At 54.8% G+C, this 14,248-nt stretch overlaps 1 protein-coding gene across 3 annotated transcripts in view; it reads left to right on the top strand.

The window, feature by feature from the left end:
* The window catches only part of TECPR2 (tectonin beta-propeller repeat containing 2), a 65,724-nt gene that overhangs the window by 37,491 nt on the left and 13,985 nt on the right, over positions 1–14,248 (top strand). For 2 of the 3 annotated variants that reach the window (XM_059685812.1, XM_059685821.1), the window contains exons 13-17: positions 486–627; positions 2,527–2,767; positions 3,430–3,519; positions 4,703–4,936; positions 11,831–11,979. In XM_059685812.1, coding sequence (XP_059541795.1) covers positions 486–627; positions 2,527–2,767; positions 3,430–3,519; positions 4,703–4,936; positions 11,831–11,979 — 856 coding nt within the window. The remainder of the gene's footprint in view (positions 1–485; positions 628–2,526; positions 2,768–3,429; positions 3,520–4,702; positions 4,937–11,830; positions 11,980–14,248) is intronic. The other variant, XM_059685830.1, reaches the window with a different exon arrangement.

Below are 14,248 nucleotides of genomic sequence, written 5' to 3'. Positions count from 1 at the left end.
GCTCCTGAACCAGGGAGCGGAGCAAGCACTGGGCCCCCGGCTCCACCTGCAGAGGCCGAGGGCATCGCGCAGAGTGGAGCCCAGCAGAGCCTGGAGGCTGGTGAGATGGCACCAGAAGCCCAGAGAGAGCGGCGTCTGCCCAGCTGCAGCTGCCCGGCACAGCCTGGCACAGCGAAGGGGGGACAGGGAGGGGAGGCGCCTGGGGGCCTGGATTCCTGCTGGGCCTCTGCCCACTTTTTTCTTAGGCCGTTTTCTTCCAAGAGCTTTCCTGTCATTCTGGGTCTGTGTATGTCTTTCAGAAGCTACGACGCGTTTGAACAATTGATGTTGCACAGTAACTTAACTCAAAATGCGGCTTCCTTCCTGGGATCTTGTGGGTGGGGTGTCTTCTCCCAGGCCGACCCCCCAGGGTGCCCTCTGCTGGCAGTCCTAGACCCGCTGGGGCTTCGCCTGGCTGCTGACTCCCATGTCCTCCTCCATTTCAGCGAAAGGCAGGCCTTGGAACCTGTCTGTGTGGCGCTCGGGGACCAGCAGACCCTGTGGGCGCTGGACATCCACGGAACCCTGTGGTTCAGAACCGGCATTGTTCCCAAGAAGCCCCAAGGGGAGGACGACCACTGGTGGCAAGTGGGTGTTCCGGTTGGCCCGGGTCTCCCTGGGGTGGGGCTGCTGCCCCCTTGCAGCCCCTCCCTTTGCCCTAAAGAGGTTGGGGGAGGGGGGGGAGTAACAGTGCTCAGTTTACTGAGTCAGACTGCTGGGTCCCAGCAACTAGAGACCCTAGACTTCCCACCTGAGGAGGTGCCTCGCGGAGCTCTGCTCAGAGCGCAGGCTGTTTCTGTGGGTGTTTAGAAATCTGCTTTACGTGAAATAAATCCTTGGCGTCCATTCGAAGACCTGGGTAATAACAATGTTTAATTCTGACAGACGCGCTAAGAAAAGAGACTAGACAATAGGGTTGGGAAACCCAACCCACAATTACAGTCCCTCTCTCTCTGCTTGTTCGGAAGTCCTCTGAGTGGGAGGCATTTCAACAGGGGAACCCTCCGCTGGCTCCCGAAAGGGAGGGTGTCATCAGCCCCCTTCCGTGGCTTGGTGCCAGCCAGGTGGCTGGGATGTTCTCAAAGGGGCGTCTACTCCCCCTGTGAACACGCAGCGTCGCTTCAGCGTGGTGTCCACGGCCTCAGGTGTCACTGTCGCCTCAGACCTGCCTTGTTGCTCTTGGTCCCTGAGGTGTGAATGCAGGGAAGTCGGTGTGTTTGCTCTTTGATGAGTGTGCGTATGTGTACAGACGTCTCTAATCTACATGCCAGGTGCCACTCGAAGAGTTACACAAGGGCCTTAAAATACCTTCTCTCTACTCGTCACCATGTTACATGGTTGCACACGCACACGCACACACACACGCTTACCTGTACGTGCCTACTAAATTCTGTTTTTAAGTAGCCAAGAGGAAAGCAGGTACGTTTTCTCATAATGTTTAGATCATTATCTTTAGAGAAATTTAATCGGCAGAATCACCTTTGAGGTATTTGAAAGCAGTTAGTGTCATTACTAAAGACTAACTCTTTGTAGCATGAGAGCAGCACTGTTTGCTCAACTTTATTTACATCTGCATCCTGCTCATCCGCGGGTCCTGGGTGCTGGGACTGCGTCTGTCCCAGACCTGGTGTGGCCTTGGCGAGGTGCACACACCGGGAAGCGCGGGCTCCCCGAGCGGTCTCAGCGCCAGCGTGTGCGGGCCCAGCATTCTGAGGGCTCGGGCTGAGAACGGGGCCTCGGGGGCCCGACGGTGAAGCCTCCGCTTCTGCTTCAGGTAGGGCGGCAGCTCACACTGACCGAGGGCAGTGTTTGCACCCAGTACTGACTTTTACAGGAACCTTCTTTTCATTCCTGTGTTTGTAAACGGAGGTCCCTTGTGCGAGACTTGGGCCCGTCACCTGCACGAGACTGTCCTAGGAATAGGGCAGCGAGTCCCCTGTGGTCAAGCCCAGCAGGGCAGATACGTGCGTGAAAGCCTTTTAGAAAGAGCAGGAGGGGTCTCCTCAGGGGGCGCCTGGAAAAGCACCTTTCAGGTCACGTGAGAGAAGCAAGGGCCTGGCATCTGAGCCAGGTGCTGCCTTCAGTCCAAGAGGGGGCTTTAGGCTGTTGGCCTGACATAAGGACTAACAGGCCTAGTTTAGATAATAAATTATTACGTATATTACCTTCTTAAGTCTTATTATTGTATAGTCTAAGTATTGTACATGGGTGCCCATGAGAAATACCTAGATTTAAAAACAAAACAATTCTCTCTCACTAACCGGAACAAAAGACGTGGAGGTGTAAGGGGGTGATGTTCAGTCACAGGCTTGTAACAGATCCACGTGGTAGAAAAGTGTATGAAAGGGGACATTTTCCACCTCTAACTCCAGCCCCCCGGGGTCACGACAGCGGCTCGGTGGTGTCCGGCCTGACCGTCTCCGTCCTCACCGACGCACGTGCACGCGGCGGGAGGGCGGCCCTGACCGTGTCTGCCCGTCCCCGCAGGTGAGCATCACAGACTACGTGGTGTTCGACCAGTGCAGCCTGTTCCAGACCATCCTGCACGCCACACACTCGGTGGCTACGGCGGCCCAGGCGCCCGTGGAAAAGGTGGCCGACAAGCTGCGCACGGCGTTCTGGTCTCAGCAGCTTCAGTGCCAGCCCAGCCTCCTGGGGGTCAACAACAGCGGCGTCTGGATCTCCTCGGGCAAGAATGACCTCCACGTCGCCAAGGGGAGTCTCATCGGTGGGTGCACTGCTTAGACTTCACGCCGCCTGAGGCAGCTTCCCTCAGAGGAAGGGGCCGGCGCGTCAAGGAAAGCGTCAGGCGCTCAGCCTGCGAAGGCGACAGGCCAGTGTGGGGTGATCGGGACGGAGGCATTCTTGGTGCTCGTCCGTTTCCTTCCTTCATCTGTCGTTGCTGCCGCTTGGATCCCAGGGTCTGGTGGTGTGCGATCAGTCTCCACTGGGGACCTATCATGATGGAAAGCAAATGGAGCTCAGTTTTACATTAATAATTTTTTATTTAAATGAAAAAAACCACCCAAAACCTGAAGAGCCTAAGAAGAGAGAATAGTCCGTTTCCTGGAGGAACATTATCATGCTGTTGAAAATGCCAGGCTCTAGCCAGATCGGTAATGAGGTGCAAGTCCACATGCACCCGTCCTTCCTGTAAACGCACCCCTGCTTTGTGGGTTTCCACCAGCTCCTCGTCCCTGGGCAAGTCTGGCTCTGCTTGCCGGTGCCCACAGAGGGCCGGGCCGGCTCTCGAGTGCTGGCTCAGCCCTCCATGTAAGGATAGGCTGGGACCAGCAGTGAGCTGCAGGGCCTGCTGTGGTCTAGCACCCACGCTCTGGGGGTGGTTAGGTCCTTCTTTCTCTAACACCTGCTTCTGTTTCTTCTTTCCAGGCACTCACTGGAACAACGTTGTTCCCCGCGGGACAGCTTCTGCTACCAAATGGGCCTTTGTGCTGGCCTCCCCTGCTCCCGCGAAGGAAGGTTGGTGGGGAGCAGTGCCGTGGCCGTGGTAGTGAAAGCCACAGTCTGCCTGTGGCCTTGTTGGGGTGGGGGCGTGGCTGAGTGAACCAGAGACAAGGTGGCTTGTGTCACAGGCCAGCAGCCCTTGTGGGCTGAGCCGCGGGCCCCTGGGGCTGGGCCCAGTTGACCAGGAGAGCAGGATCCAGAGCAGTGGAGCTGAGTGAGTCGTGACAGCACGTCCTGAGGAGGGGAACATGCAGTAGCCGCCGGGGCTGGCAGCAGTGACTTCAGCCATCTCAGCGGGCCATGGCACAGCAGCCAGGGGCCTGCGCACGCTGACTGACGCGCTGCAGCAGCGTTACTGCTACCGGGGCGCTGCCGGCCTGGACTTAACACAGGCCGAGGTACTGCCCTAGGCCAGTGACGGCGAACCTTCTGAGCTCGGCGTGTCGGCATTTGAAAAACCCTAACTTAACTCTGGTGCCGTGTCACATATAGAAATTTCTTGATGTTTGCAACCATAGTAAAACCAAGACTTATATTTTTGATATTTATTTTATATATTTAAATGCCATTTAACAAAGAAAAGTCAACCAAAAAAAGGAGTTCGCGTGTCACCTCTGACACACGTGTCATAGGTTCGCCATCACTGCCCTAGGTCTTCAAACCAAAGCAGTCTTGAATTCCAAAACATCCTGGCCACAGGTTTTAGATCGTGTTTTAGATAATGCATGTGCCCAAGCTTTTCACTTCCTGGGGGGTTATTCGCATTTTAAGCTGAATCTTCTTCACCTAAGGATCTGAACATGGTGGAGGGACAGGAAGGGAAGGCTTTCCAGCTTCGGCAGGCCCAGCCCCAGCCCCCTGCAGAGCAGGCCAGCCCCTGGGTTCTGTGCTTCTGAGGCCCTCTGACCCCACGCCCTCCAGAGCGTGGAGGGAACACACCAGTGTTTCATTATAGCACGTCCTGGGTCAGAGCCACTGGGCCAACATGTAGCCTTCCTAAAGCCCCATAAGCCCTGCTGCCCTCACTTCTTTAAAATATCTGGGCTTGTTTCTTGCTCAGTCGTGGTGTGCCCTCCAGCGCTACCTTAAAGCACATGGAGCTTCTGTCACGGTGGCGAGGGAGCAAGGGAGCCGTTGGTGTCAGCTGTCCAGAGGCAGCGGCTGCTTTTGTCAGTGACACCCCTGAACTCTCCTGCAGGCAGCTCCTTGTGGCTGTGCCAGGGCAGCAAGGACCTGTGCAGCGTGGGCGCCCAGCACGCGCAGTCCCGCCCGTCCACGGTGCAACTGCCTCCCGACACCGAGATGAGAGCCTACGCCGCCTGCCAGGACGCTCTGTGGGCGCTGGACAGCCTGGGCCAGGTGTTCATCAGGACGCTGTCCGCCAGCTGCCCCACCGGCCTGCACTGGACCCGGCTGGACCTTGCCCAGCTAGGTATGCCGTCCTGTGTGTCGTGCCTGCGGGTGTGACGGGCCCCTGGGTCCCTCTTGTGTGAATTCTCGTATGACACTTCGTAAGCTGCTGGCTTTCGGAGGTTGATTAGCTGCTCTTGCAGATGAAATGGGCTGCTTACTTTTATAGGAGCTTCACTTCCCACCTTGTTTGGGGGTTTTCAGGCTCAGGAGGAGCAGACTCATAGGAAGCTGCAGCAGAGAACTGCTTCAAGTAATCCCGTTGGTGCCATTGCCTCTGCCAGTCTGAATATGGCATGCAGCTTCGTGCTTTACAGCCTGAAAAATGCGTGTCCTGCGCCAGGAGCAGTGACCCATTCACTTTCTCCTCCCAGCATAGAATAGCTGCTCAGCTAGCAAGGCTCGGTGCTCAGCTAACAAGGCTCGGTGCTCAGCTAACAAGGCTCGGTGCTCAGCTAGCAAGGCTCGGTGCTCAGCTAGCAAGGCTCGGTGCTCAGCTAGGAAGGCTCGGTGCTCAGCTAACAAGGCTCGGTGCTCAGCTAGCAAGGCTCGGTGCTCAGCTAGCAAGGCTCGGTGCTCAGCTAGGAAGGCTCGGTGCTCAGCTAGGAAGGCTCGGTGCTCAGCTAGGAAGGCTCGGTGCTCAGCTAGGAAGGCTCGGTGCTCAGCTAACAAGGCTCGGTGCTCAGCTAACAAGGCTCGGTGCTCAGCTAACAAGGCTCGGTGCTCAGCTAGCAAGGCTCGGTGCTCAGCTAGCAAGGCTCGGTGCTCAGCTAGCAAGGCTCGGTGCTCAGCTAGCCAGGCTCGGTGCTCAGTCAGACGGGATTGACACTGCACCTCCCACTGCTCTTCTCCGATTCTCCTCTGGTTACAGGGCAGGCCACACAGCAGGTGCCTTTGATAAATCATTCATTTGTGTTCTAAGAAATGAGGTAATAGGATGAGCCCAAACAAGGTTATTCAGGCAGATTCTTTTTTTTTTTTTTAAATATATTTTACTGATTTTTTACAGAGAGGAAGGGAGAGGGAGAGAGAGTTAGAAACATCAATGAGAGAGAAACATCGATCAGCTGCCTCCTGTACACGCCCCACTGGGGATGTGCCCACAACCAAGGTACAGGCCCTTGACCGGAATTGAACCTGGGACCCTTGAGTCCACAGGGCAACGCTCTATCCGCTGAGCCAAACTGGTCAGGGCTACAGGCAGATTCTTGATTGAATGGCAGCTTAGGTGTGGCTGGTCTGAGGCAGAGGGTGTGCCAGGGGCTCCAGAGGGTCCAGATGGGCCCTAGAAATACTCTGCCATATGGTCTCCCGGTAAACTGACAGCCAGCAATGCTGTGCAAGCACTTGCTGTTTGAGAATTCAGCCACAAGTCTCCACACAAACATGGAGCGGGAAGAGCAAGAAGGCTGCACCTCCTGATGCAGGGGCCGCTCACCACCCACCACAGGTCGGCCCAGGTGGCTCCACAGGGTGCCATGCTGAGACCTTCATCTGTTGTCCAGCCAGGCCCCACACATCCAGCACAGCTGCAGCAGCCAGCGGCCCTCCACTAGGCAAGCTCGCTCTGGCCAGAGCTAGGCATCGCCCAGGGTCATGTTTTTGTGTTTGTTTGTTAATCCTCACCCGAGAGATATTTTTTTCCTTGACTTTTAGAGAGAGAGAGACAGATGTGAGAGAGACACATCGATTGGTTGCCTCCCGTAGGAGCCTGACTAGGGCCAGGATTGAACCTGCAACCCAGGTCCACGTCCTCACACTGTCTTTTGAACCTAATCCCAGCACCAGGGCCACTGTTCCGCCTTTGAGAGCATTTGCCAGCCGTTGTTAGTTGTCACTGATGGCCGTGGCCCTCCTGCCTGCCCCAGCCCACCCCCACAGCCCCAGCCAGACCTGTGTGGGAGATGCCGAGGTTCCTGGTGGAGGCGCAAAGCCCAGGTGCGGTTTGTGTCCTGCCACGCTGAGAGCTTGGTGCAGAGGGAGTGGGCGTCGTGCCTGGCTCCACCCAGCGCACCAGCTCCGCCGGGGCCTCCCTGCTCGAGGCTCCAGCCCACAGCTCTGCCTCCCTGCATGTTCAGCCTGTTCCTCCTGGCGCAGCTGGCGGCACGGCAGGGCTTGGCGGTGCCTTTGGGCTTCACTGGGGTGGTGGCCATGCTTTCTGGGGAGAAACAGCTTCGGGGGATGTGAGTCTCCATTCGAGGGGGAGCTGCATCTGAGTCGGGATGTGCTTGGCCGTCTGAGCACAGGCAGTGGGTGCTTGCTGCCGGTGGTGCAGGCGCAGAGAACGGAGCCGCCCAGCCTCCTGCCTGCAGATTCATCCTTAGCAAAAAAAAAAAATAAATTCATCCTTAGCAAACCAGTGCCAGGATCCAGCCAAGCCCGGAGTGGGTCACACAGCAGGTGGCAGGAGGCCAGGCTGAGGAGCGGGACTCACAGCAGAGGCAGTGCTGGCTGTGCCCAGAGCTGGGCCTGGCAAGCTGCTGTCTTCCCATTAAACCCAGTTCCTCACCTTCCTACGGGGAACAGCGCCCACCGCGGAGAGATGGTGGCGGGAACATCCTGTGGAATGTTAGCTGCCTCAGAGATGCCTGGCCCCTGCTCTCAGTCCTGGCCTCTCGGTACTAGTGCCCCAGCCTTACAACCTTCAAGTGGAAGCCTGTCTTCCCGGTGCCGACCACGCGAGCTGGGCTGCCTCATGCTGGTATTGACCTTGGCTGTGCCAGGTCATTGTAAAGTCTGGAATGTCACTGGTCTTCCCCATATGGCACACAGAAGTTGCAATTTTAAGGAGCAAAGTGTCAAGTCATGAACACAGTTTCTGCCTTTAATTTCTTCTTAAAGGGGTAGCATCCCTCTTCTGCCCCTGTGCAAACTACCAAATCAATTGCTACTTTAGGTGAAATGAAGAGAATTCTTAAATGTTTCGCTATTGAGCCCAGTTATAACAACAGCATGGAATTTGCAATTTATTACAACCTTAGTTTTTCGAAGCACATTGGCTGTTGGGGTCCAGCCCCAGCAGGTCCAGAGGTTCCCAAAGGTGTGGACGGAGGCAGCGTTCAGTTGATCAGCATAGCGAGGGTCTCCCTTTATTCTCCCATTACATCTGTATTTATACCATTTGATTTTAATCCTATCCATTCTATTCCAAAGATTAGGGCGTTTCTTATCTCCATTCCAAGGTCACTACTCTACTGTTCTGTTAAGCTACAAGGAAGTAACTGAAGGAGATTATCCTAAGTAAAGATTATGTAGCTTAAGCGTGATTGTTCGTAGTTAAGGTGATTAACTACCCGCCTGGCACTTAGTTAAGGGGTTTTACTGATTCCCTTCCTTAGTCCTGTTAATCCCTAACTCCAGGGGAAAATCCCCACCTGGGGAAACAACCTTTCCCGGAGAGGTGATCCCTGGTTAGAACACGTAGCGCTAAGAAGGGGAGCAAACATATTAAGAACAGTATGCCATAGACCCCAGGTCCCTTGAAACATATGCTGTGCAGATGTTTCTTCCTGCAGCGACTGTCAAGCAGCAAGGATGGACCAGCTTCTGGCAAATTCCCCCCCCCCCTTTTTTTTTAAATGCTAACGTGTGTAAATCAGCGGCCACCTCTCAGATTGGGTTAAGACTCGAAGACCTGTTTGTGACTTTGCCAACAGATCAGTCGGAGGCTTAACCCTATATCCGCTCCCCACAATTGGCATCCTTTGTGGATGTCTAAGAGCCCTGGCACATGTGCACTGTCAGGCACAGGGGTCAGCACAGTGAGGTCTGTGATGACAGTCATGGGTCTCAGCGCCGGATGGGGAAGTGCTTGGTGTCAGTCATGCCTTTGGAAATGTGTGCAGGAAAGTGTGCAGCCCGATACAGTAAAACACCAAGTAGGTGCCACTTGCTGTTAAGGGAAGAAGTCTGATCTGTTGAATAAAGTAATTAAAACTTTTTTTTAATGGGAGAGAAAAACCCGAAAGTGGCAGGAAAATTGCGTGTGTTGGTTGGGCTGTGTAGCGACAGGCCCCAGTATCAGCGACTTCACAGTGAACGCCGCCTGCTCTCCCGCCAGCTTGGCTGTCAGCCTCGGTCTTAGGGCCGTCGTGCCCGGGGTGGGAGCACTGGTCCCCCCGGTGCTCTGCGCCCGGCCCCTCAGGCACTGCAGCTGGAGGGCCCTGCGCCAGCTCCAGTGGTTCCGTTCAGGAGGGACAGTCACTTCTGCTCATAGCCCGCTGGCCGGATGGGGCCCCGCTTAACTCAGGACTGGGAGCCATGGAGTGTGTGAGAGGGCAGGGTGTCTGCCACCTGCCTCGACCTCCCCCTCCCTCTGTGGACGGACCGGAGCCGGGAGAGCGGAGTGAGCCCCCGTGGGCCGTTCTCTGCTCTTCAGTCCAGGATCAGCTGGTTGAGGCCGTTGAGGTTCCAGGTGCTTCTGTATTATTATTTTTTTTTATTGATTTTTTACAGAGAGGAAGGGAGAGAGATAGAGAGTTAGAAACATCGATCAGCTGCCTCCTGCACATCTCCTACTGGGGATATGCCCGCAACCCAGGTACATGCCCTTGACCGGAATCGAACCCGGGACCTTTCAGTCCACAGGCCGATGCTCTATCCACTGAGCCAAACCGGTTTCGGCAGCTTCTGTATTTGTTCTAAAGGAATGTGCCCCTGATACTGTGACTGTGCTCTGCATGGTGTGTCCCCTCGCTCTGAGCGGCCGCCAGTGTGCCTCTCTCCCAGGTGCCTCCCCCCAGGTGCCTCCCAAGGCAGCTGCTGCCTGGAGCTGCTCTCAGGGCGGCTGCAGACCCCAGCATAGCATTGCCTTCCAGTTAGCATTTCTCAGCTACTTCTGGGACTTACTGCTGAAGCTCCTTTACTTTGATTGGTGCAAATGTTTTAATATGTAACTTAGATCCCTAGGGAGTCTCTTGAACTCCCTGGTAAGCCATCCTATAAAATACTAGAGGCCTGGTGCACAAAATTTGTGCACAGGTAGGGTCCCTAAGCCTGGCTGGCAATCAGGGCCGATCTGTGCGGTGACCAGCAGGGCAATTGGGGGGCCCCTGCTGGTACCCGCCTTGGCCAGCTTGGCGCTGCCCATTCGCTGGCCCTGCCCCCCTGATTGCCTCGCCACCACTGGCACCCACCTTGGCTGGCCTGGGACCTGAGGGCTGGGGGAAGCTCCTGTGTTGAGTGTCTGCCCCCTGGTGGTCAGTGCATGTTATAGCAACCGGTCATTCCACCATTTGGTCGATTTGCATATTAGGCTTTTATTATATAGAATTGAGAGGAAAAGGCAGTTAATTTCAGCATAAGAGAAATCATCATCTTTGAGAAATGCACAAGGGGTGCTGAGGACTTCTGTGTTGTGGGAGTTCTACTTCTAAGTTTGTCTCATACTAAAGGCACGTGACAGGATTGCTACAGCAAGACCCGTGCCCATTGGTGCAGACACGTGGCAGTCATCCGATGCCAGGGCAACTGCGTGGGGTGCCAAGGCAGCACCGCCAGCAGGGGCAGCTGCACCACCTCTTTCCCAGTTTTAAAGTCCAGATGACCCGCCCTCTGGCTTCGTCATCGATGACAAACCACTCGGCTTGAAAAATGGGCAAAAGACCTGAATGGACACTTCTCAAGAGAAGACACACCAGTGCCCCGGCAGCACACCCGGAGCCTCAGCACCGGGGCTCGGCACATGCAGGTTAAAGGCGGCCAGATGCCCTCACACCTACTGGAAGGGGGACAGAAGAGGTGCCGCACGAAAGCTGGTGGGTGTGTCATGTCACTGGGGACACTGGCCAGGTGGACATCTGTTCTGGGGCCCAGAAGCTCCACTCCTGGGCGCTACTCCAGAGAAACCGCTGCTCCCAGAGGTCTGCCAGAATGCGCGGAGCAGCTTTCCTCCCAACAGCAAGGCGCGGAGGTGGCCCAAAGGTGCCTCGCAGGTGAACGGATGGGCTCGCGTGGTGTTTGCTGCAGGGGAATCGTCCTCGGCCGTGAAAGAGGGGCCCTGAGCGGGAGAAGCCACACCCAGCGTGCACCTGGGACTGTTTCCGTGGAGGCCTAGGCGAGGCCGGACTCCCTGTAGTAGAAATCCACAGGGTCGTGGCCTGGCAGTGATGGGAAGGGGCCTGAGGGAACCCTCTGGGGTGGTAAAATGGCCCATAACTTGACGGGACGGGGTGACCAGGTTGGTCCATGTGTCAGAGCTGATGGAACTGAACCGTGAGGTCTGCGCTCTGGATGTGGTTTCCAGGGGCCAAGGTAGCTGGTGTGGGGTCAGGCCACCCTGGCTTCACCCTCAGTTCACCCTCAGCCTCCTGGCTGAGCCACGTCCCCGCCGTGGGACCCTGGGCACCTGCCTCCGTGTCTGGTCCCGATGGCCTCACGCGGACGGGACACTGGGTGCTGTGATGAGGTTCAAAGTGAGGGCCTGACTGCAACCCGGCCCCACAGCAGCTGTTGGTGGTTGCCAGAGAGACTGTCAATCAAATGTGGTTTCTCTTTAAAGGCTCCTCCTTCCTCCCTACCTCTTCAAATCAGCTTAATCCACAAGGAGAAAGAGGAACAGGACAGTGAAGGTTCGGGGGCTGTGTTCGCTCACCTTACCTCCAGCTGGGTCAGCAGGGAAGGGAGCATCCTCTCCGCTTGTCCCTATTGCTGTTGCTGGTAATATCGCCTCTGAAGGCGCTAACCATAGGCCCACGTGGAGATACGAGTCCCCGTGCTCAGTGGCTCAGGGCCCCAGGCTGACGGCACCGGGACGGCCTCGCCTGGTACAGAGGGGCTGCTGTGTGGCGCCTGGCAGGTGGTCTTGGTCACGCTCCTCATCTCTTCCTTTGCAAAATAAAGTTAAAGTTGATAGAGTCCGTGAAAGAGTAGTCATTTTACAGAGGTAACTCGTGTTTGTGTGTTTCCTTGTCTCCAGGAGCTGCAAAACTGACGAGCTTGGCCTGTGGAAACCAGCACGTGTGGGCCTGTGATTCCAGGGGCGGCGTGTACTTCCGCGTGGGCACCCAGCCTCTGAACCCCAGTCTCATGCTTCCGGCCTGGATAACAATTGAGCCACCCGTCCAGGTAAGCTCGAGGGAACTGCCCCAACATGCCCCTCCGTGAGACAGGCGTTGCTAGGGGCGGCTGTCGGAAAAGCGCCTCGCTGCACAGGTGGCCTCCCACAGCAGGGCAGGGACGTGTCGGGGGACAAGGTGGCCACATCCGTTGACCTCCCAAACGCGGGTTTTACAAAATGAGCATGTTTTTAAAAGCCAGTGCCCAGAAGTGTAGAGAAGAAAGTGAAAGTCCCCTAAAGTCTCGTCCTGGAGGTAATCTGTCAGTATCAGGTGGCCTGGAGGTAATCTGTCCTGGCTTACACAAGAACTCCCCCTCCACTGGCCCCCGCACCCCGCATCTCAGTTTGCAGTGTGATCTCAATGGCTTGCCTTTGCCCGTGGCTGTCCCGCCGCTGGGTCAGAAGCGGAAGTCTGACTCCGGCACCCTGTCTGGTTACCCTAAAGATTTGAGGGGCCTGGTTGCTATGCTTAGTGGATTTCTGTTGAAAAATGTAGTGAGGGGCTGCTGGATGTTCAAAGTATGTTTTTAATTCTTTTGGATGCTTTTGTACATGGAATTTAATTGTATTTTCAGATCATTCATTGCTAGTGTTAAGTTTTTGTATATTGATCTTGTATCTGGAAATCTTGGTAAACTTGTTTATTAGTTCTAATATCTTATTTGTAGGTTCTTTAAGGTTTCCTATATATAAGGTCATGTTGTCTACAAATAGAGATAATTTTACTTTTTTCTTTCCTATCTGGATGTCTTTTATTTTGTTGTCTTGCCTAATTGTCCTGGCTGGAGCCGCCTGTACAGTGTCGAATGGCACTGGCAGGAGTGGACATCCCTGTCTTGTGCCTGGCCTCAGGAGAAGGCATCCTGCCTGTCACGTTAAGCACGCTGCTGGCTGGGAGCGTTCTCATAGATGCCCTTTTGCAAGTTGAGGAAGTTCCCCTCAATCGTATTTTTTAAAATATATTTTGTTGATTTTTTTATAGAGAGGAAGGGAGAGGGATAGAGAGTTAGAAACATCAGTCAGCTGCCTCCTACACATCTCCTACTGGGGATGTGCCCACAACCAAGGTACATGCCCTTGACCGGAATTGAACCTGGGACCCTTCAGTCCGCAGGACGATGCTCTATCCATTGCGCCAAACTGGCTAGGGCTCTATTCCAATTTTTGTTGAATGTTTTTATCACGAAAGGATGTTGGATTTTTTCAGGTACTTTTTCTACGTCTCCTGAGATAGTTGTGTGGGCTTCTCCTTTATGAATGTGATGCGCGGATTTGACCGACTTTGTGCGGTGGGCCGCCTTTTATTCTGGGATGACCCTGCTGGCCGTGGACACGGCCTTGCTGGACCTTGCTGGATTCGGTTTGCTGGATTTTGTTGAAGATTTTTGTGTCCATATTCCTAAGGGCGGTTAGCCTTTGGTTTTCTTTTCTTGTCATGTGTCTGGTTTTGGGATCAGGGTGCTGCTGGCCTTTTAAATGAAATGAGGAGTGTTTTTTTCTCTTATGTTTTTTGGAAGAGTTTCTGAAGGGTGGGTGTTAAGCATTTGCTAGAATTTATCAGTGTGGGCCTGGGCCTTTCTTGGAGGGATGTTTTAAATTACTGATTCAGGCTCTTTACTTCTTATAGGTCTGCTCACAACTTCCTGTTTTCTTCTTCATTCAGTATGAACAGTATGTCTTTCTTGGAAGTTGTTCATTTCACCTACGTTGTCTCATTTATTGGCATTGCTTGTTCGTGTTTTTCTTTATGACCCTTTTTATTTCTGTAAGGTTGGCAGTTATGTCCCTTCTTTCCTTCCTGATTTTAGTCATTTGTTTCTCCTTTTTTTTCTTACTTAACCCAGCTAAAGTTTTGATAATTCTGTTGATCCTTTCAAACCCCTCCTTTGGTTTTGTTGGCCTCTCTCTCTCTTTCTATCCTCTGGTTCCTCTGTGTCACGTCAGCCTTTTGCTTCCCACTTGCCTGTACTTGGCTTGTTCGTGATCCTCCGACAGCTCCCAGGCCCGTCGACGACCTGGAATAACCTTGGACTGGAAAGCGTGTGGGGCCCCAGCATGGAATCCTGCCAGGGTCGGAGCGCTGCTGGGTGGATGAGCGCGGGTGGTGGTGAGGATGCTGCCGAGTGTGGTGGGCGTGCCGGGCAGTGAGCCGAGGCCACGGGGCCAGGCCAGCCTGCCTCTGCTGCTCCTCGGCCGGCCCGCAGCTCATCCATGGGGCTGTGTGGGAGACCGTGAAACCACACTCCTCTTCCTTCCTCCTCTTAGATTCTAGAATAA

Source organism: Myotis daubentonii, chromosome 1, assembly GCF_963259705.1.
Source record: "Myotis daubentonii chromosome 1, mMyoDau2.1, whole genome shotgun sequence".
Taxonomy (NCBI): domain Eukaryota; kingdom Metazoa; phylum Chordata; class Mammalia; order Chiroptera; family Vespertilionidae; genus Myotis; species Myotis daubentonii.
The sequence above is the reverse complement of the archived record's forward strand: the minus strand, read 5'-3'. Positions and strand labels throughout refer to the sequence as shown.